Below are 20,946 nucleotides of genomic sequence, written 5' to 3'. Positions count from 1 at the left end.
TGTTTATTATGGTTGTGTCTCATCCAGTAAATTAAGTAAATTAGTAAGTAAATTAAATCATAGCCAGATGAGATGTAAGGAAAGGCAAGAAGAAACTTTGATACCTACCAAATCATTCCTTGGTTGTAGACTAAATGTAACACATTCTCTGCTATTTTGAATTCTCCATATTCAGGCTACAAGAGAAAATAAACTTGTGCATTAAACAAGTTCCAAAGTTCTTTGCATGAACCAATTCATTACAGTCATGTATACAGACTTCTTGGCTCTTATGAGCACTTAGAGATCAGTGCGTGTGGGGCCATCCCAGCAAATGAGGGTTGTTAAGAAGCAAGTGGGGCTGGGTGTGGTAGCTTATGCCTGTAATCCCAGCACTCTAGGGGACTGAGGAAGCAGGAACACTAGAAGTCAGGAGTTTGAGGCCAGCCTGGGTAACATAGTGAGACCCCCTCTCTACAAAAAGAATTTAAAACTAGCTGGGTATGGTGGCATGTGACTCGAGAGGCCAAGGCAGGAGGATTGCTTGAGCCCATGAGTTTGAGGCTGCAGGGAGCCAAGGTCATACCACTGCACTCCAGCCCAGGTAGCAGAGCAAGATCCTGTCTCTAAAAAAAAAAAAAAAAAACAAAAAAACAAACAAGGAAGTAGAAGCTTAGCTTTCTGTACCTGTCTCTTCTTCCCACATGTATTCTCTCCCCAAGTGTCCCCCTCAGCTATGCTGGACTGTTTCCCAGCCTCAGCATGAGAAAGGATGGATTTGGCCATATAAACTTTCCCAACAGACACAGCATTTTACTTACAAACTTGCTTTCCAGATCCCAACACCAGCAGTCACTTAAATACCGGACGAAAAGTCCTCGGAAGAAGTCTATGAGCAGAATGCTCGCCACGGTGAAGAGCAGGTCAATGATGGAGAGCTTCAGCATCTCCTGAAACACAGGGTGTCCCTGGATGCCACCACACCCACCCCTCCCATGGCCACTCTTCCTTCAGGGTCCTCTAATCTCTGTTCATTGCTGTGGGCCCCAGCCAGTGGCCCCTCCAGTGGCATCTTCATTTCTCATCTTTATAAGGTACAGTGGTTAGAGGGATGAGCGTCTGGTACATAATGGGTGCTCAATAAATATTAGGTGATTTGATTTTGAATTTTGATATCTGAGGCCAGTATCACATAAACCTAGGAAAGAATCTAAGGTCTGTGGATCTGAGCTGCAGGAGACTTGTAGACAGTGACTCATTTCCATGGGATAATACCTTGGGGTTGAGAATCTCTGTATAACATGGGTAAGAGTACAGATTTTGGAGCAGATGCCTGGGTTCAGCATTCTGCTCTTTACTCTCTCTGTGTCTTTGGGCAAGAACTTGACCACTTGTGCCTCAGTTTCCTCATCTGTGCCGATGAGGGTGACAATAATAGGACTCACAAGAACCAAGCATCTAGAACAGACCCCAGCATGTGGTAAATACTGCCTGAAACTTTGCACTGATTATTTTTCTTTTTTAATTTTGCAACTTAGAAAATCATAAACCTCACTGAACTTTTCTTTTTCTGTAAAATAGAGGCAGTGGCAGCTCAGAGAGTTGCTGGGGTTAGGTGATGAGATGGATGTGACAGAGCTTTGTAAGGGTGAAGGGAACCACCTGACCGACGTATGTCTCCCAGCACTGGTCTTGTGGATTCTGAGTGTAGAGAGTGGTCCTGTTGGCCTTTATAAGAGGCGTGGTATAGGCTGAAATGCTAGTCTCTTCCAAGGCCCATGTGCTGTTTCTCCTGAGCCCCATTCCTGGCTGAGGTATGGACCATTTCTCTTCTTCAGGGCCTGTCCTGGTTGCAAACAAGGTGGTGGAATCTATCCAATGACTTGTGTTATTTTTGGTAGCCGTTTCCTGGGGAGAGGAAGGGAGTGAAGGAGGGGAGAAAGAAAAAAGGAGGTCCACATATTTATAAACAAGAATCCATCATGGACCCCAAGAGTGTCATTGAAGTGCTTGGGAGTAATCATTCATCTCTCTCTCTCTCTCTCTCTCTCTCTCTCTCTCTCTCTCTCTCTCTCTCGACTGCCACTTGACTAGAGTTGGCCTCAGAAGGGAACTCAGAGGTGTAATAGATAGTATTTATTGGTTCCTAGTAAGGGTCAGAAACTGTTTTAGGCAACACATGTTAACTCTACTTATCCTCACAAGAGTTTTGGATAAGGATTATTACCCCATGTTCAGATGAGAAGATTGAAACTCAGTGATTTGAAGCCTAGTAAGTGTCAGGTAAGGACCCAGGTCTATGTAACCTCAAAGCTCCAATGCAGTAAAATGACTCTCTGTGGCCTCGCCTGCCTGTAAGCCTTGAAATTTGATGTTAATGTGGTATGCCTTGGGCTAACAACCTAAGAGCAACTTCTTTATTCCTCCCCTTCCCCCACCATTCAGGATATCCTTATAGGTGGGGCAGGTTGAAAGTGGACACCAGGCTGGGCATGATGGCTCACACCTGTAATCCCAGGACTTTGGGAAGCTGAGGCAGGGAGATGGCTTGAGCCCAGGAGTTTGAGACCAGCCTGAGTAACACGGTGAAACCCCTTCTCTACAAAAAAAATATAAAAAATTAGCCAGACGCAGTGGCATGGGACTGTAATCCCAGATATTCTGGAGGTTGAGATGGGAGTATCACTTGAGCTCAGGGAGGTTGAGGCTACAGTGAACCGTGATTGTGCCCCTGCACTCGAGCCTGGACAACAAATTGAGAGTTATTGTAAGTATAAGCAGTGATCTGTCCACGATGATGACCCTGGTGTCGGGAGGAGGTGGCAGGGAGGGCAGAGGTGGGGCAGGCAACCGTCTGACATGGGCACTCACCTCGATGCTCATGCTGTTAACTTTGTCCAGGAGAGCAATGATCAGGCTGTAGAGATTTCCCAGATACAGCACAAGGACCCTGAAAGCCGTAAGCCCACCTTGAGAGACAAGACCATCACACACAAATCCATTGGTTCTAGAGCCCCCACATGGTTCTAGAGACGGTCATGGATATATTAAGGCAGTGGCTGCCACACCTGATTTCCTTTAGAATCACCTTGAGGGCATTTTTAAAACAATAGAATTCCAGAATCCACCTTTAGTAGGTCTGGAAGGGATCTAGAAATTGTTTTACAGCCTTTCCAGGTGATTCTGCTGTAGCCCGTCCTTGGATCTCTACTTTACAAACACTAGTGTAGCAGCAAGTGGGGCTCTAATGTGTAGTATGTGAGTCATGCTTTCTGGTTTATGATTGATTTCCCATGCATTATCTCACTGGATCCTCACAACAGCTCTGCAATAATCCCCACTTAAGGAATAAGTGTACTGAAACACAGAGGGAGCTAAGTCACCAGCCCAAGTTCACACAGTTAAAAAGCAGCAGAATGCAATTTCAAGATATCAGTGCTCTGCTTCTGAAATACAGGCTGGAACCCTCAGAAGCACTGAGAGGCTGTGGGTACAGCTACACCCTGTCCGCTGCTAGGAGTGAATGGAATCTACCGGCAGCAGTCTAGATTAGCCAGTGTTCAAAGACTTGAGGTCAGCTTCCCTAGTGCTGAAAGGTTTTGGAAACATATGGAATGTCCAAGGATGCAGCCATGGGTCTTATTGGAAACCTGTCTGGAAAAATAAGTGAGACAGGAAATGACAGGTTTATATACACTTCAATGGGACAACGTTTAGCCTTTGGAGAACCATGAAGCCAATTGATGGGAGAATCATGAAACCAACTGAGAAAGTTGATGGGAAAGCATCTTTATCTTGAGGAAAAGACTCTAAATTAAAACCATCCCCCCAGGCCTCCTGCATGTCTTCAGATATAGCCTGCAGGCAGTGGGCAGAGGACAGGAAGGTGACATCTCCAGGGGACAGCATTGTAACGCACATGGGCTCTCCCTCTGAATTGAGCAGGGATTCCTGTGGGCACAGTACATTTACGGTACTGAGCATAAGGCAAGCCCCTCAGTGTGTATTCAGTTAGCCTTGGCCAAAGGAAGGATTGAATGCATTTCATCTCCTGCTATCTCAGCATTATCATCACTCAGGTTTTCACTGTGCCTTGGATAGAAGTAATACAGTCTGCTGGTGAAATAATGGAACTGAAATAATACGTCTTACGCTTATTACCAGAATTAGCCCTAATTTGTCTGGGGAAAGTCTCTGATGCCTTTGTTTCTCTACTTTTGAACATGAATAACGAGGCCAATCTGTATAATAGGATTGCCTTTAGACCAAATGCAATAATGGAATTGATTCTCCCCAGTGCTTGCCAGTGAAGAAGGAGCTTCTCTCTTGCAGTCAAAATAGGTGCCGGGTGGAGCAGAAAGAACCAGGAATATGAGCCAGTGGGGTGGGAGGCTCATCCCAGCTCTACCCAGAGCCATGAAGGTTTGACCAACTCCATGTTCTTTCTAGTCATGTTTTCTCCTTTGAAATGACAGTTGAATTTCAGAGGTTGGAAATTATGAATAAAAATTCAAACCAAACTGTACCCTTGCCTATTTTTGTCAGTTAAGTTGTATTGGAACACGACCACACCTGTTCGTTGGCATATAGTCTGCGGCTGCACCCACAAAACCACAAATATTTACTATCTGGTTCTTTTCAGGAGAGGTTTGCCAGTTCCTGAATGAGAGCAAATCTTCCCAAAGTGGTCTGTGGAAAATTAGCTTTGTAGAATGTAATACGTTACAAGAGGAAAGAGGGAGAAACCAAGGTAGATGAGGGTGAAGGTGGAAGCAGGTTAGCAGGGCTCCCACCGCCTCCCCCTGCCACATTCAGTTTAACCATGCCTCACCCAACCCTACTACAGTAGCTGAGTTTATAGACGAAGAGACCATACTCCAGGGAGGAGAGGCAAAGTTTTCAGGAAAATACTGATAAAGCCAGTGCTCGAAATGAGTGTGGTTACTCTGACTTCCACAGAAGGTGTCCCAGGACATCCCCTTGGGGACCCCAGCCTACTATTGCTTAGATCTGCATCAACCACCTGCTGTCACAGCCACTGACCATCCTGGCAAAGCTTCCAGGCATATCCACAGTATCTTTGAGTCTATACATTGGGGGAGCTGTTCACAAAGCACTGACTGCTCTTTTCATGTCTGGAAGAACAACATGAGTCTCTCTCAGCACTCAGAGTTAAACCATGGAGAGAACACAACAGCGAGGAGCAGACACACTGTCAGTCCTCTTCTTGCTTCCCTTTTGTATCCTCTTTTTCTGCCTGTTCTTCCCTTTTTCCTTTCCCTTCTCCTCCTCTTCCTCCCCTTCCTCCTCCTCCTCCTCCTCTTCTTCATTCCTTTTAATTCATATCTTCTACCCTTGTCATCCTGGTCCTCTTCCTCCCTTCCTCCCCCTCTTCCTCTGCCTCCTCCTCTATCTCTCCTCTCTTGGGTTATGCTTTTCTTGAGTTGCACCCATAGTTAAAGTTCTGTGCTGAGTGTCTGGGGAAAAGCAGCAAGCCCTGGCTCTTGAGGCACTTACATTTCCACTGTGGGTGGGCACATGGGCGAGTCACAGGTGGCATTTCTGGGCAGGGGTGTCGTACCTTGCAAGCTGGAAGCGCAGCGTGGTCCTGGGGTGGTACATCTCTAAAGCAGCAATGAGGTCAAAGGCTGATGGTGCTATCATGGTAACGAGGGAGACCACCACGCTGACCTGCTGAGAGAGCACGTGCCAGAGCCAGGCATTCCCAGGACCCCCCACCAAGCATCACCATGTGCATTTCATCTCTTCCCCTAATATTGGATCAGTGGGTATCCGCAGGGTCCTCGGGTCCCACATGGAAAATCTCCCCAAATCTCTGCTAATTAGCTTTTTTCAAAAGGTGGCCACCACTTTATCATGGCCCCCTTTTTTTGAACTCTCCTCAGATGTTCTGAGGACACGCATACATGGCATTTGGGATTCACTAGTCAGGTGTGGTGGCTCACACCTGTGATCCCAACACTTTGGGAGGCTTGGGAGGCTGTGGCAGGATAACTGCTTGAGGCCAGGCATTGAAGACCAGCCTGGGCAACACAGCAAGATCCTGTCTCTACCAAAAAAAAAAAAGGTGGCACATGGCTATGGTCCCAGCTTGTTGGGAAACTGACAGAAGAACTGCTTGAGCCCAGGAGTTTGAGGCTGCAGTGAGCTGTGATTGGGCCACTGCACTCCAGCCTAGGCAACAGAGTGAGACCTGACTCAAAAAATGAACAGGATTCACTAGCATTTCTGCCACACTTTCCTCAATTACCATCGCACTGTATTTATACTTCCCTGACCTTGGACGGAAGACAGAAATAACTGCAAATATTACCAATAGAAAAGGAAAGGCTGAGAGATAATGTAATATTCTTTCTGTACATGGAAGATTAATTATCTAGAGAATTATGCCTGGCTTTTGTTTCTCTGTACTTACAGCAGAAGAAAGAGGAGTTTTAGCTGGTACAGAAGATGGTTGAGATAAAATAATTTCTGAATATATCTTTAAAAAACTATTCATCTTTCTATCTGTAAACATATAAGCACATAGTAACTCACTTAACTGACATAAAATAGAGGCAGGGGAAAAGTTTACCTAGGGTAGACTCAGATTTTGGTAAACTCTACAGTGATAAATATGATAAATTGATGATCATCATACACAGCTTTCTGTTTAAATTCCAACAGATGGTAATATTTTTCATGGAAATGGTCTGAGAGGTGGTTTTTGTGTTATTTCTGCCTTTCAAATCTGTATAGGTAAATTGGACCAACCTTTCAGGACAATGGTCTTACAATGAATATTTAGAATTCTAAAATTATTCATAACCATTCACTTGGTAATTTTCTGTTCATGGGAATAATCATACAACGGGACGGCGAGAGATGATTGTTTAAAAAACCATTTGTGTGGAGCTGGTTCTAGAAGCATTATTTGTCATTTAGATATTCAGAAACTAACTAAATATTCACGAATGGGACCTGGTCAACTTTAATCCATACAGTGGAATAAATGCAGTTGTTAACTCCAGTGTGCAGAGAGAATCAATTTGTGGAACATGGATGTGAAGAAACAGACATGCAAAAGGCAAAACACAGTCGGTGAGGCTCAAAGGTAGAGAATAGTGTAAATGCTCGAAGGTCTTTTTGAATCAAACTCTTTCCCAAAGGAGATGATTAATATTGTTTAGCCAAGCCTTAGTGCTGCCCCTCTGGTTCAAAGTTTTTATAGTTTTGACAAGAGAACTAAAGTTTTTCCCTAGAGATATTCCCACATAAGGAACAGAGAGGCAGGCTACTTTTGTGTGTGTGTGTGTGTCTCTCTCTCTCTCTCTTTTTTTTTTTTTTTTTTTGAGACAGAGTCTCACTCCGTTGCCCACTCTGGAGTGCAGTGGTATGATCTCGGCTGATTGCAGCCTCTGCCGACTGGGTTCAAGTGATTCTCCTGCCTCAGCCTCCCGAGTAGCTGGGACTACAGGTGTGCACCACCATACCCAGCTAATTTTTGTATTTTTGGTAGAGACGGGGCTTCATCATGTTGGCCAGGCTGGACTCCAACTCCTGACCTCAAGTGATCCACCTGCCTTGGCCTCCTAAAGTGCTGGGATTACGGAGTGAGGCACCGTGCCCATCTGTGTCTCTTTTCAAGGGTGCTGCAGGTAATGGCAGTGGGTACCTCATTCTTTTCCCAAAGTGTCAGCTCCTTGTTGGACTGCTCCAGCTTCTGGGACCGGTCCACCACAAAGTAGATGAGATAAATGCTCCCAGCCAGTGAGAGAAGCACCAGGATATTGGCAATGATCCTCAGGCAGATCGTCACTGCCCTGGGGAGAGAAGCAGGGATGAGGACAGTACACAGAGTTCTGCTCACAGCACCGTGGTGCAGGCAACACTACTTGGGGACTGGAGCACATCCACTGCCAGGAGGATTCTCTGCCCTGAAGCATCAGTGCTCTTCCAGCCCACACCACCCTGTACCCTCGAATTCCTCATTTCCTAAGACATCAACAACGAGCCATAAATTCAACCAGCCTGCCATCAGTGAGGCTTGAAACAGACAAACAAACACACAGCTCTGGTTTTAGAGTCAGAACATTTGGGTTTTAGTTGTTGCTTTGCTACTTAAAATTGGAATTTTGTGATATGAACATTAAAGATATAGGAATTCAAGTAAATGCGTTCAGCAGACGGAGGGAGGCAGGAAGAGGAAAGGAGGACTCATGATTTATCATCCTGTATAGTGAATCTGACATTGTACAGTCATATGCTGCATAATGACGTTTTGGTCAGTGATGGACTGCATATATGATGGTGGTTCCATAAGATTATAACGGAGCTGAAAAATTCCTATGGCTCAAGACATTGTAGCACGATGCATTGTACTCACGTTTGTGACGATGCTGGTGTAAACAAGCTTCCTGCACTGCCAGTTATATAAAAGCATAGTACATACAATTATGTACAATACCTACATGATAATGATATTAAATGACTGTTACTGGCCTATGTATTTACTATACTGCTTTTTGTCATTATTTTATGGTATACTTCTACTTATTAAAAAAACATTAACTGTAAAACAGCCTCATGCAGGTCCTTCAGGAGGTATCCAGGGTAAGGCACTGTTACCATAAGAGATGACATCTCCATGTTTGTTATTGCCCCTGAGGACCTTCCAGTGGGATGAGACATGGAGGTGGAAGGCAGTGATATTGATTATCCCATCCCTGTGCAGGCCTAGGCTAATGTGTGTGTTAGTCTTTTTCTTTTTTCTGAGACGGCATTTTGCTCTTGTTGCCCAGGCTGGAGTGCATTGACATAATCTTGGCTCACTGCAACCTCAGCCTCCTGGGTTCAAGCGATTCTCCTGTCTCAGGCATGCACCACCACGCCTGGCTAATTACAGGTGTGCACCACCACATCCGACTAATTTTTGTATTTTTAGTAGAGATGGGGTTTCCCAGCGTTGGTCAGGCTGGTCTTGATCTCCTGACCTCAGCTGATCTGCCCTCCTTGGCCTCCCAAAGTGCTGGGATTATAGGCACATACCACCGTGCCCGGCCTGGTCTTAGTTTTTAACCACAACAACAAAATTGTAAAAAGTAAATAAATAAATAATAAAACAAAGCTTATAAAATGAGGATATAAAGAAAAAATGTTTTTGTACAGCTGTACAAGGTGTTTTTTAAAGTGTTACAAAAGAGTCGAAGAGTTTTTTAAAATGTAAAAGTTTATAAAGTAAAAAAGTGACAGTAAACTAAGATTATTACTAAGAAAGAAACTTTACAAAATAAATTTAGTGTGGCCGAAATGTACAGTGTTTATAAACTCTGCGCTAGTGTTAGTGTACAGTGGTGTCCTGGGCCTTCACGTTCACTCGTCACTCACTCACTGACTCACTCAGAGCCTACTCTGAGTGACCTGCAAGCTAATTCATAGTAAGTGCTCCATACAGGTGTCCCATTCTTAAATCTTTTATACCACATTTTTATTGTACCTTTCTGTGTCAAGCTATGTTTAGATACACAAATACCCTGTGTTACAGTTGCCTGCAGTGTTTAGTATAGTAGCTGTTGAGGTTTGTAGCTTAGGAGCAATAGGCTGTGCTATATAGCCTCAGTGTGTCACAGGCTATACGATCTAGGTTTGTATAAGTACATGCTATGTTCACACGACAGCATTGCATAAAGACACATTTCTTGGAATGTGACCCTGCCACAATGCAACATGTGACTGTCTCCCTTTGGGAGTTTCTTAAACGTCTTTTCTCTTTAGAAGTAAGCTCTAAGTTTTTTAGTCTTTTTCAGTGCTGTATCTTCAGCTCTTATAACAGGCTTAGCATATACGGATGCTTCATAAGTATCAGCTAGATGAATAAGTAAATAAAGGAGCAACTAACTGACTATGAGATGGGAGACACGGGGCTCATCTCTTTCCTCATTTGGTCTCACTTCTCACGTGTCTCTGATAGTGAGGGCAGATCTGTGAATCGGTGATGATTCTGGTACTTACGCCCCTGTTTCTGGTTTGAACTGAGGCACTCATTTTTTCTAACACTGGAGGACAACTCCCTGTCTGACTTCAATTGGCCTATTTTGAAAGCACCTTCTTCTGCCAAGGAGCCTGTCTTAGCCTGGTTTCCCCCAAAACAGAATCCCAGGCCTTTTTACAGATAGTTTATTTGGGAAGTGTTCCCAGAAAGCAGGAGTACAGGTCCTGGAGTGGAGCAGGAGAGAGGGGCCATCAGTACAAGGATATGCAGTGGGGTTGGCAGCAGCTAGAGGCAACGGCAAGGCCCTCTGAGGGGCTTATGAAATGCCTGACAGAACCATCTGCCCAGTGTGAATAGGAAAGCATTTGTTTTATTCCCAGCAGTCCAGGGTAGCTCCATGAGCATTCACTCCCAGCATTGCACCCAGCCTCTTGGTTGCATGCCCATGTGTGTTGACTGGGGTCTTGTGGATGCCCTGCACTGCATCCTCAGAAGATCCCTGGGGCACCAAACAGTGGGTACCAGCAAGGGGTACATGCGTGTAGCTGGTGGTGGCCTGCACAGTCCCACCCAGCAGCAGGGGCTGGAGAAAGGTATAGCCAAGAGGATTTGAAGGGGAACACAAAGTATAGTATCTTCTCCATGAAATTCTACCCACTGGGAGCCTTGGGCAGGTCACAACACTCCATTTATACATGTTTTGGCCCTTCATTTGCACAATGAGGAAACATTCCCAAATTAGATGATAAATGTCACCTTGCTTGGTAAAAATAACAACACCGCATATTACGTTATTATTACCAGCTCTGGTGGAGGAGAGCCACAGAGAAAGAATCGGGGGCAGAATCCCATATTATTTTATAGGTGAGGAACTTCAGGTTCAGGAGGTTCAAGAGCATTTCCGAGGTCATTAACATTAATGACAAAGACAGGACTAGAATCTGTGTCGTCTCACTCCCTATGGACAGCCTTCCCAACTCCTTGCCACCTCCCTGGTCCCCTCATTATTCCAGAGGCTGGGTGTATATCCTGAATTTCCCATGTCCTTTTCTACGAGTCCTCTGAATGGGTTTTCTGCACTGTAGAAACTAATCATGAGGGCGAAATAACCAGTAAGATGTGGACTGAGCAGACCTACCTGTCTCCGGGAGGTCAGAGCCATAGCCCCTTCCCGGGAATAGCTTTCCCTTTCATTAGTTCTCTGGTTGAAGGGCCTCACCCTCACCACCATAGCTCTCAAGATCTCGAGAAGAATCTTGAGCCTAGGTAATCATCTTGAAAGGCTTGTGAACACCAACTGGGTAATATTTGTGTCTTATGATTTGTTTCAAAATAAAACGACTCTTAACAGCATAAGTTGGTGCTCAAAATACCTCTTTTAGTATCTAAGTAAAAGAGTAAGAAATAAGAAACTGGTCAATTTCAGACCCTCTCACCCTTGTCGCAGGATCCATGGAAGGAGGAAGTCATCCTAAATATTGCTACGGAAAAATCATTCAGTTCCCTCATCACATTATGGAAGGGAAGAAAGAAATGCTGCCTGACAATCGTGAAAATGAGATACAGATGTTCCGGTAGTTTTTGCACCAAACCAAAACCAAAACTTATCAATAAATTCAACATAAGGAGTGTTAATACCTACAGGTTTTTGCTTTTTTTTTTCTCCTGTTCTTCCAGTATCGCCTCCTTGAAGGAAAAATACATACAGCAATAAAAGCTTGGCATCATCATTAATTTTAAATCATTAGAAATAATTTACCCAGCAATTCAGTTCATACCTTCAATGTCTAAGACTTTATTCTGTAGGATTCAATTGATATAAATGAATTAGATATCAGTTATCTAATCAGTTGAAAAAGGATATTGGTGGTTGGGAAGAGGGATCAGAGATAGTGTGGCTGTATAATTTAAATTATCTAAATAGATTTTTTTTTCCTCAAAAGAGTGCACTGTTTAACTGTCTGTATAGTTCAATAGAGCCAAGTCTCTGACTGTTTTTCAAGTTAAAAGTAAAAGTGTATATCCCTCACATATATGTATTCATTCATTGTCAGGTTATATACATGAAACATGGTAATAATCTATTATGTAAATTATCTAAAATATACAAACTGAAATTTTAGAAGGATAAAATAGAAAAATTTAAAAAGAAGTTTCAAAATGTTTATCCCTCCCTTCACTGAGTCTTCTGGTACATTTCCTGGAGCATGTAATGTCCACCTTACTTTGGAAACAGCTGCCCTGGACAGTGAACATCAATGGGAAGAGGATAGTTCTGGCTTCCAGCTGAGGGCCAGCAGCTGGCTCTGACCCTGCGCTGCCCACCCCCGCAGCCTGCACAGGCTCACTCACTCACCCTGATGCTGTTCACAATGGCAGCTGTTTTGCTCTCTGCAGCCTCTGGGTTTCCAATGAGGTAATCCCAGGCACAGAACACCCGCCAGCAGAAGGTGTAGTTTTCATTGGAAGCACTGGCAAGGCTTGTGCGGGAGTTCTTAGCCATCCTGCCAAAGAGGAGCACAGACAGGTCATAGAAGTCTCGGGAATAGGGGGCTGTAGCAAGCACCCACGGAGCCCTTGTGTGAATTAGAATAGGCTGCTCCCCTCTGGATGGACGCAGCTCCTCGGGTCACGGCTTGGCCAGCACAGCAGGGACTGGATTTCAGCTCATGCTTGTGACCTGAGCAACACTTACCAACAGTATGAAAACTGTGATGGCCCATTATTGTGTGAGTTCATTTGACAAGGAGTCCCACCACTGTGGTGCCCAGCATGTCACTACAGGTGTGTGTCCCCCAGGAGCTAGCTCTTCTCATCTCTGTAGCTGTGATTGTGAAATAAAATTCTTTCCTTTGAATCTGTCTTCTTGGAGCTCCTTCCCATGGGAACTCTACCCCTTGGGACTCCCCATAATGTGCTGGGTCCCTCTTTCCTACATTCCTTTACATATTTGAAGGCAGGAGTCGTGATCCCTCCTCAGGTGAAACTCTGCCTACTTTTTAGAGCATTCTCCTGTAATAAGCTCTCCTCTCCATCCATATTTCTTGTTTCCAATTTTGCTTTAATCTCTCTCTTACATTGTATGTCTAGTAAAGGGCCGGACTCTTCCACCTGGGTCCTAGAAGCCACCAGGAGATAAGCTGGAAAGCTTCAGGGCAACTGAAGGCCCCCAGGTCATTATGTACCTCCTCAATTTTTGTTTATTTATTTATCATCTTTTTTACCCCAGGCACTTCTGTCTGCATTTTGCTAACCTGCCACAGGGGGTAGGGTGGTGAAGGGTGGTAACACAAATCAAGCAGAAGCAGCAGATGAGCCAGCATGGGTGGGGCCAGCTTTTCCCTGGGGCTTGGAGCCTCCCTGTCAGTCTGCATTTCTCTAGCTCCTACACAGAGGTTTGGAATGGTAAGCTGGAAGGAAACCTGGTGATGTCCTGAGCCAAGCTGCCCATTTTACAGATCAGGCCCAGGGAAGGAAGGTGAGTTCCTGCAGGTCTCACAGTGGGGGTGGTACAGGGCTCCTAACCCCCACCAGATTTCTTCTTTTGCATTTTGCCTCCTCCAGTGATGCCCTAGAAGTGCCAACTGCATCACAGCATAGACAAGCCTGGCCTTTGCAGAATTTGTAGCTAGGTCCCAGGCAAACAAATACACAAACAAGGGAGGACATTTTGCTATTTGCAACCACTGGTCACCTAGATCATATTGCTTATGTCCGTATTAGTGTAGCTACTGCATTGTCTAAAATTACATAAACTGGTAAATCTATATGATTCTTGTATTTCCAGACCCAACGTAAGACCTACTATAAAGCAGTAAGTGTTCAGTAAGTACCTATTAAAATCAACCTGCCTCTTTTAGCCTTGATCTTATCCGTAAAATGGATACAGCTATGCCTTAACTTTACAGGGCTATTGACAAGATTAGATGACATTACACATATCATAACGCTTGATATGTATTTTGGGAAACCAAGCAGTCATACTTTTTTAAAAGAATGATGAAGCTGTAAGCAAACACTGCCATCCCTACTAGGAAATATGCCAAGGGTAGCCGGTAGCCAGCTCTCCCGATCTTCCTCTCCCTGCCGTAATATCCGTAGAAGAGGACTGAATACTGGAGGTAGCCCTGCAAAGAAAACACTCAGTGTCATTTCTGGTTCCGAGGTCTCAGAACTGTGGCCCATTCACCCCTTCCCTTAAGACAAGAGTGTGAGCAAGCATCAATCTCACCCCCAGAGACCAGATGGTGTCCAGGTCTTGGGCAGATGAAACCTGCTCCTTGGGGATGGTCTTCCTGGCTATGCTTCCAAAGGGCTGGCCTGCAATCAGCTGGTGAGAGAAGAAAGTGTTTCATGTGGTCCTCTGGGTGGAAGGGGACCAGGAGAAAATGAGAGGTTGATCTCCATGTGCTTGTGAAAATGTCACACGTAAGACATATCGGGGGTGGATTTCTGCTTGATTCTCATTGACGAAAAATTAAACTTGGGCAGCCGGATTTTCTTTTTGGGTGATTAGAGCTCACCTGGGTGTAGTCTCACTGAGCTAGACATGGTTTCTATGGGTGGATTATTAAGGACTCTGTTTGGAAATGGCCCATGTACTTTTTGAGGATGATGTTTAGTTGAAAAATGGATTTTATTTCTTTAATTTATATAAATTTAAGGGGCACGAGTGCAGTTTTGTTACATGGATGTATCAGATTATGGTGAAGTCTGGGCTTTAGTGAACCCGTCACCTGAATAATGTACATAGTCCGGATATTATTTCAACTTTGGGCTGGCAAACTGGCTGGTTGGCCAAATCCAGCCTGTGGCCTCTTTGTTTGGCCCAAGAGCTAAGAATGGTTTTCCATTTGTAAGTGATTGGGGAAAAAAAAAAAGAATTTATATAAAATTCAAATTTCAGTATTCATAAATACAATTTTATTGAAACCACAGCCACATTCACTGCTTGATAGACTGTCTGTGGCTGCTTTTGTGCCACACGGCAGAGTTGAGCCATTGAGACAAACACCGAATAGCCCACGAAGCCTGAAGTATTTACTCTGTGGCCCTTTACAGAAAAAGTTTGCCAAGCCCTGCTTGACCCAAACACATATATTTTCCTCCCCAAAGTGATAACCAGGGGAGCCACTTTATGTGACTGCTGTAATATCTCCTTTTTTTTTTTTTTAATGGGCGGCACTTTTTTCTCTCCTGAAACATCTTACCTCTGGAATGACAATAAAAGCCCCTGTCATAATGGTGAGCACAATATTAATTCCAAATAACCATCTCAGGAATATGAAATAGGAGGCAACACCAGATCCAAAATGACCTAAAGAAGGACAAGAGAATGAGAACAGGTTAAATAAAATCCTCGTAGTGCAAGAAATCCTACAAAAAGAACACCGTCATTTTTCTGACATCCATAGGACCTAGAGCAAGAAGCCATTATTGTACCAATTGGGGTGTTCCTTCCTAAGTGTTCACTTAGATAGATCAAGATGCCCCTGAATATCTGTCCGTTCTACAGGCAGGTAAAATCTCTAATTTGTCTAAAATGCTAGTTGTTAGTCCCTTCCCCAGTGACATATTCATCTGAAATGGTCTAATCAAATTTCAGTATTTCAAGTATGTTAACAAGTAACAGCATCTTCTTTTTTTTTTTTTTTTTTTTGAGGCAGTTTCGCTCTTGTTACCCAGGCTGGAGTGCAATGCAGTGGCGCCATCTCGGCTCACCGCAACCTCCGCCTCCTGGGTTCAGGCAATCCTCCTGCCTCAGCCTCCTGAATAGCTGGGATTACAGGCAAGCGCCACCATGCCCAGCTACTTTTTTTGTATTTTTAGTAGAGACGGGTTTCACCATGTTGACCAGGATGGTCTCGATCTCTTGACCTCATGATCCACCCGCCTCGGCCTCCCAAAGTGCTGGGAATACAGGCGTGAGCCACCGAGCCCAGCCATGGAGTAGGTGGTTTTACGTTGTACTTAAAAAAAATTCTTACATTTTTATTTCGAATCTAGTTTATGTTTGTCATAATGCATAGCAAAACACAAAACATCACAAGGACAAGAAATATTACCTCTTCTGAGATCGCTAAATTAAAATGATGATTAGAATTAGTTTCTATTAGACTTTCAGTGTAACCCTTCACAAATAATGTTTTATGCAAATATGTTTTTGTGTAAGATTGGCATTTCTCTCCAGCATACATCTTCAATTGCCAATATATTACAAACATTTTCTCTTGCCAAAAATACTCTTCTATAAAATATATTTTTGTTCCATCAAGTGAATTTTTCATAACATATTTAAACTATTCCCCACAACTTGACATTTAGGATATTTCCACCTGTTTTATAATAAATAATATAACATTTTCTACTCTATAAAAAATGGGTGGATAGTTCTATCATAAATAATTTCTGTCTAAGGCAAGATTTCCTAGAAGCAGAGCTTGAGAAAGGGATGTGGGAACAGGTGATTTGTCAAGGAAGCACTCTGTAGAGAAGCTGTGAAGGAGTCAGGGAAGGTTAAGGGACAGAGCCGGGGATGGGCATCATCTTAGCTGCAGTCTAGCTGAGTCTACACCACCAGGAGCTCCACAGCATGAATTGTACCACTGAGTTGGTGCCACTTGGGGCAAGGTATCAGACTTGAATGCCCCCCTGTCAGTAGCCACTGCCTGTAAGTTCTAAGGGGATTGGGGTGATAGGAGGTAGTCCTTGGGCAATTCTTTGAAGGGGAGCTGCTGAGTGACAAGCAGTCTGTATTCAGTAGCTGAGGAAAGGGTAGATCAGTCAAGGAAAGGCAACCTGGGTACAGCACTAATGGCAGCTACTACAGCCTTGTTTGTTTAGTTTATTATGGTTTTCTCTGTTTTTTAGGAAATGGAAGCATATTACCAAAAAAAAAAAATAATAAAGCTACAACAATTGAAGCGATAACATTCTGAAGACTTTTGGTACATATGAAAACTTTTTTTAAAAAGAAACACTGTCCTAATTTACATTTCTGTTAACATGTCAAATTGCTTCATTCATTTAAATATTCAACATGTTTTCCCCAATTTTTCATCTAACTTTTAGCTTTATTTTTTATGTATGTAAATTTTCTTTTTTTAAGTAATTAAATATAACAGTACTTTTTCCTCCTTCACTTTTATGATTAGATATGTCTCCATTCTGCAATCATACCACCTATATTTTGTTTAGTCGCTTTATGGTTTCTTATTGTCTATTCAAATATGTAATGGAATTTTAAGTGAAGGAATTAAACTTACTCTTTAAAACAATTGAATCAATTGTTCCAGCAATATTTATGCAGTAATTTAGACTGACTTCAATAATTATTGTATGCTAAAGGTCTATGTGTATTCCTATCTGTTACTGAATTTTTTGCTTATTCCTTTGATTTGCCAGTCAATTCCCACACTGTGTTTTACTGCTTCAATTGTTGTAGCTTTATGATATATTTTAATATCTTGGCCATGCAACTTCATTTGCATGCTTCCTTGAAATTTTTTTATTAGTCTCTATTTTTCTTCCATATGAGTTTTATGATCATTTTGTTAAATACTTGGAAACAATACATTAAGATTTTTATTTAATTGCATCGAACTTGTAAATCAATTTTGGGAAAATTAACATCTTCCAAATATTAAGTCTTCATGTGTGTTTTCACAAGACTTTTATATCCTGTGATATAATTTTACAGTTTCCTTTATTTTGGACTTATTGTTAAGTCAATTTCAGGTATTGTGTGTGTCACTGTGATCATAGACATGATTTATTTATTTTTTGGCATATGTTTTGTAAATGGGCACAATCATCTCTATAAAAATCCAGATTTTTGTATTTGTGTTTTGGAATTCCCAAATTTGTATTTGTGTTCATAGGTTTTCACTTGATCCTTTTGGGGTTTGCAGTATATCTGACTCAAGGAATGAACTGGGAGAGAACAGCAGAGCCACAGCAGAATGTGGAAAGGCCCACATTGAGCCTTTCCATCCTGGCAGGCAGTGGGGACAGGTATCTTGCCTTCCGTATCTGTTGTCCCACGTGGAGCCTGCTATGCGAGCTATGCTATGCGAACCCTCGGCTGCACAGCACAAGGACCAGAACACAGCAGACTCTCCTTAGGCTGTGATTGGCCACTAGCACTGCATTCCTGCCCCACTCTCTAAGTGTAAATACTTACTCTCGATTTTCTTTATCCTCATTTCCCAGGGAATGAAGGTGACCACAAAGTTGCAGGTGAGACGAGCAAATTTCCTCCAGAGCTAGACAAGAGGGGTCAGGGTTACAGATGTCACATTCTTGAAGATGGCAATGGCTGTGCAGTACTAGGCACCAAAAACGGCATATACAAGACACTCCTTTTGGTACCTTTAATTTGGCTTATGGCTTCACAGGCCTTTAAGCTGCACTAGAACCAAAGTAGCCCCCTTGTCTTCTCTGTGCTCCTGACCAGGTGAATGGACACCTGCTTTGGATGAGTAATGCAAGCTGCAGCCCTGTAGAATAGAAATGCGTCTGAGCCATAGTGTCTGTGTGAGGGGCATATTCTGTAGGGCTGCAGCTTGCATTACTCGTCCCATTCCTGATACAGGGTATCTCTTGATCTTTGAGAAATAATTTTTTGTTTTTAACTTTTGGCAATTGCATCTTAAAACCACAAGACACAGTAGAAATTACTCAAGGACGGACATCTAAATAAATCCACTTGATCCTGCCATAAACCTATGGGGATTCTGAGCAAGCAGCCAGCGAATCCACATGCCCAACAAACTTCCCCAGGGGATTACCAAGTGCATCCCTGTTTAAGAACCAAGAGTCTAGAGCTTACCCTGAAAATGAGTCCCACTCTATTGTGGGACTCACCTCCTGCTACAGAGCTCCCTTCCCAGCCTCTTTCCTGGATAGAGCTGCCAGGGATAAGGTCTCAAAATTTGTCTTGTTTTTAAGATGCAACTGCCAAAAGTTTAAAAAACATTTCTCAAAGGGGAATCAAGTAAGACATGCCCTGGCACTAGTTCTGCTTCCAACAAAGTTGGCAGGTTGTGCATTTTAACACACAAACCATCTGGGTCTGTGCTGGAAGCAAATGCTATCATTGCAGAAAGAGAGATTGCAAATGTAATTATGACATTCTGAACTATAAGACCGCACACGGTCTCAGTACAGGCAGGTATTATAATGTCATTCTGGATGTGTCTGCTAAGGCTAGAATGGCTGCTTGTAAATGAAAATCTGAATTTTATCAGAAGTTGGAATTGTTCATCTTCTGTTCATGATTTGAGAGCCAACTCAAATACAGCCACTCCCATGAACACAGATTCTCTGTAGCCAGCAAAGAAATTGTCCTATTTATAAACTCCCCTAGCAATGTATTTTGGTCTCTTTCATAATGTTTATCATATCCTACCTTACATTACCTTAATTTTGTTCACCTGGCTTGTCTCCTAAAGCATAGAGAGGGAGGTGGAGGCTTTCTGATCTTTTATACCCCAGCATCCGGAGGAAGGGGTGCTCTGTCATCCTTTGGCAAGGGTTTGGTGCTGGAAAGCATTTGAGTCTCTGGCCCATTTTAAACCCCTGAAGTCTAAGAAGCATGGGGCAGAAAGCCAGAGACCTGAGTTCTAGCTCTAGTTTCACATCTATCTTAACTATGTATCCCTGGAGAAGTTATTTTCTTTCCTTGGGATTCCATTTCTCCATCTGTATAAGAAGTAAGATTCAAGTAGTGGCATTCAGAGTGCTCTTTAAATTTAAAATTGTGTGGGAATTTTCATACATGCAACAGGCTAAGGCAGAGCAGCCTTTGTAGGTGGGGGCAAAAAGTCTCCCCCACAACCCTGCCACTGGTGCTTGAGGAGCCAGGGCCCCTGAACTCAGGTTAGGGAACGCTGGATTGAATGGCCCAGATGCTTGCTCTGGGAATGAGACTCTATGCAATTTGGCCTAAAGGAACTTCTTAGAGGACAATGTGTTGGAAAAGGTAATTTGTTGATGACATATTCAGTAAGCCGTGGGGAAAAAAAATTTCATGCTTCTCTGATGATTTATACCAAATCTCCATGGCAAAAACCTTGAAACAGTGATAATTCAAACTTTAAGAGAAAGGAAAATTCAAACAGAAAAACTAAATTTGGAAGAAATAGATCCTAATTGTGGGTTTGGGTTATTGAGCTTTGGTAACTAAGAATAAGTTCTTTCTTTGGAAAGACTTACATGTCCACCCGGAAGAAATCTAACAATATGTATGATAGTTCATGAAAAGTATATTCATAGTATGTATTAAGCACCTAGATTGTGCTGACCTATCAACATGTCAACATCGACTATCATACATGTTGTTAGATATGTGATATATGCATATATCATTATACATATATGCATATGTATCAGACAGATCTAACAATATGTATGACAGTTCATGAATGTATGTATTACGTTCATAGCATGTATTAAGCACCTAGGCTCTGTTTTCCTGTGAATGCAGATAGTGAACAAGACATGCAAAGTGTTACCTGGTGTGGAGTTTGTGTTCAGGTAGAGGCAAGGCAGCCACAACCAAGTCCAGGCCACAATGGGACACAGTCTCTTAGGACTAGGGTAGAAGGCCCTTTACACAAGGTCAGGGAAGGTCTAGCTGGGGAGGTCATACTTGAGCTGAGACTTGAATGAGAAGGCAATGGGAAGAGTGGCTATCTAGAAAGGGAGAGAAGTCAGCACAAACTGAACATTTTACAGAAGAGGCTGGAGGAGAGAGGAGCGAGACAGAACTTGGAATTACCTTCCTCAATCTAAAAACTCTGCTTCTAATAATTCATTATCAAGTTATACCTTTAATTTATATGGAGTTTACTATTGCTAAAAGTTCCAACAACTTTTCATTGTTATTTATATATATTATAGGTCATTTGAATTCAAGTTAAATACTTTATTTCCTATAGCATTTCATCTTATTTAGAGAAAACAAAAGACTTTGG

At 43.0% G+C, this 20,946-nt stretch overlaps 1 protein-coding gene across 1 annotated transcript in view; it reads right to left on the bottom strand.

Annotated features, from left to right (window-relative positions):
- The window catches only part of TMC3 (transmembrane channel like 3), a 47,532-nt gene that overhangs the window by 15,901 nt on the left and 10,685 nt on the right, over positions 1–20,946 (bottom strand). The window contains exons 4-15 of the mRNA XM_017973323.5: positions 18,153–18,234; positions 15,181–15,287; positions 14,202–14,300; positions 13,955–14,097; positions 12,327–12,474; positions 11,613–11,656; positions 7,655–7,802; positions 5,561–5,670; positions 2,851–2,929; positions 1,642–1,887; positions 801–929; positions 109–176 (exon numbers count right to left, since the gene is read on the bottom strand). Coding sequence (XP_017828812.3) covers positions 109–176; positions 801–929; positions 1,642–1,887; positions 2,851–2,929; positions 5,561–5,670; positions 7,655–7,802; positions 11,613–11,656; positions 12,327–12,474; positions 13,955–14,097; positions 14,202–14,300; positions 15,181–15,287; positions 18,153–18,234 — 1,403 coding nt within the window. The remainder of the gene's footprint in view (positions 1–108; positions 177–800; positions 930–1,641; positions 1,888–2,850; positions 2,930–5,560; positions 5,671–7,654; positions 7,803–11,612; positions 11,657–12,326; positions 12,475–13,954; positions 14,098–14,201; positions 14,301–15,180; positions 15,288–18,152; positions 18,235–20,946) is intronic.

The sequence above is a fragment of the Callithrix jacchus genome, chromosome 6 (genome assembly GCF_049354715.1).
Source record: "Callithrix jacchus isolate 240 chromosome 6, calJac240_pri, whole genome shotgun sequence".
NCBI lineage: Eukaryota > Metazoa > Chordata > Mammalia > Primates > Cebidae > Callithrix > Callithrix jacchus.
Note: the sequence above shows the minus strand (reverse complement) of the source record. Positions and strands in the feature narration are given on the sequence as shown.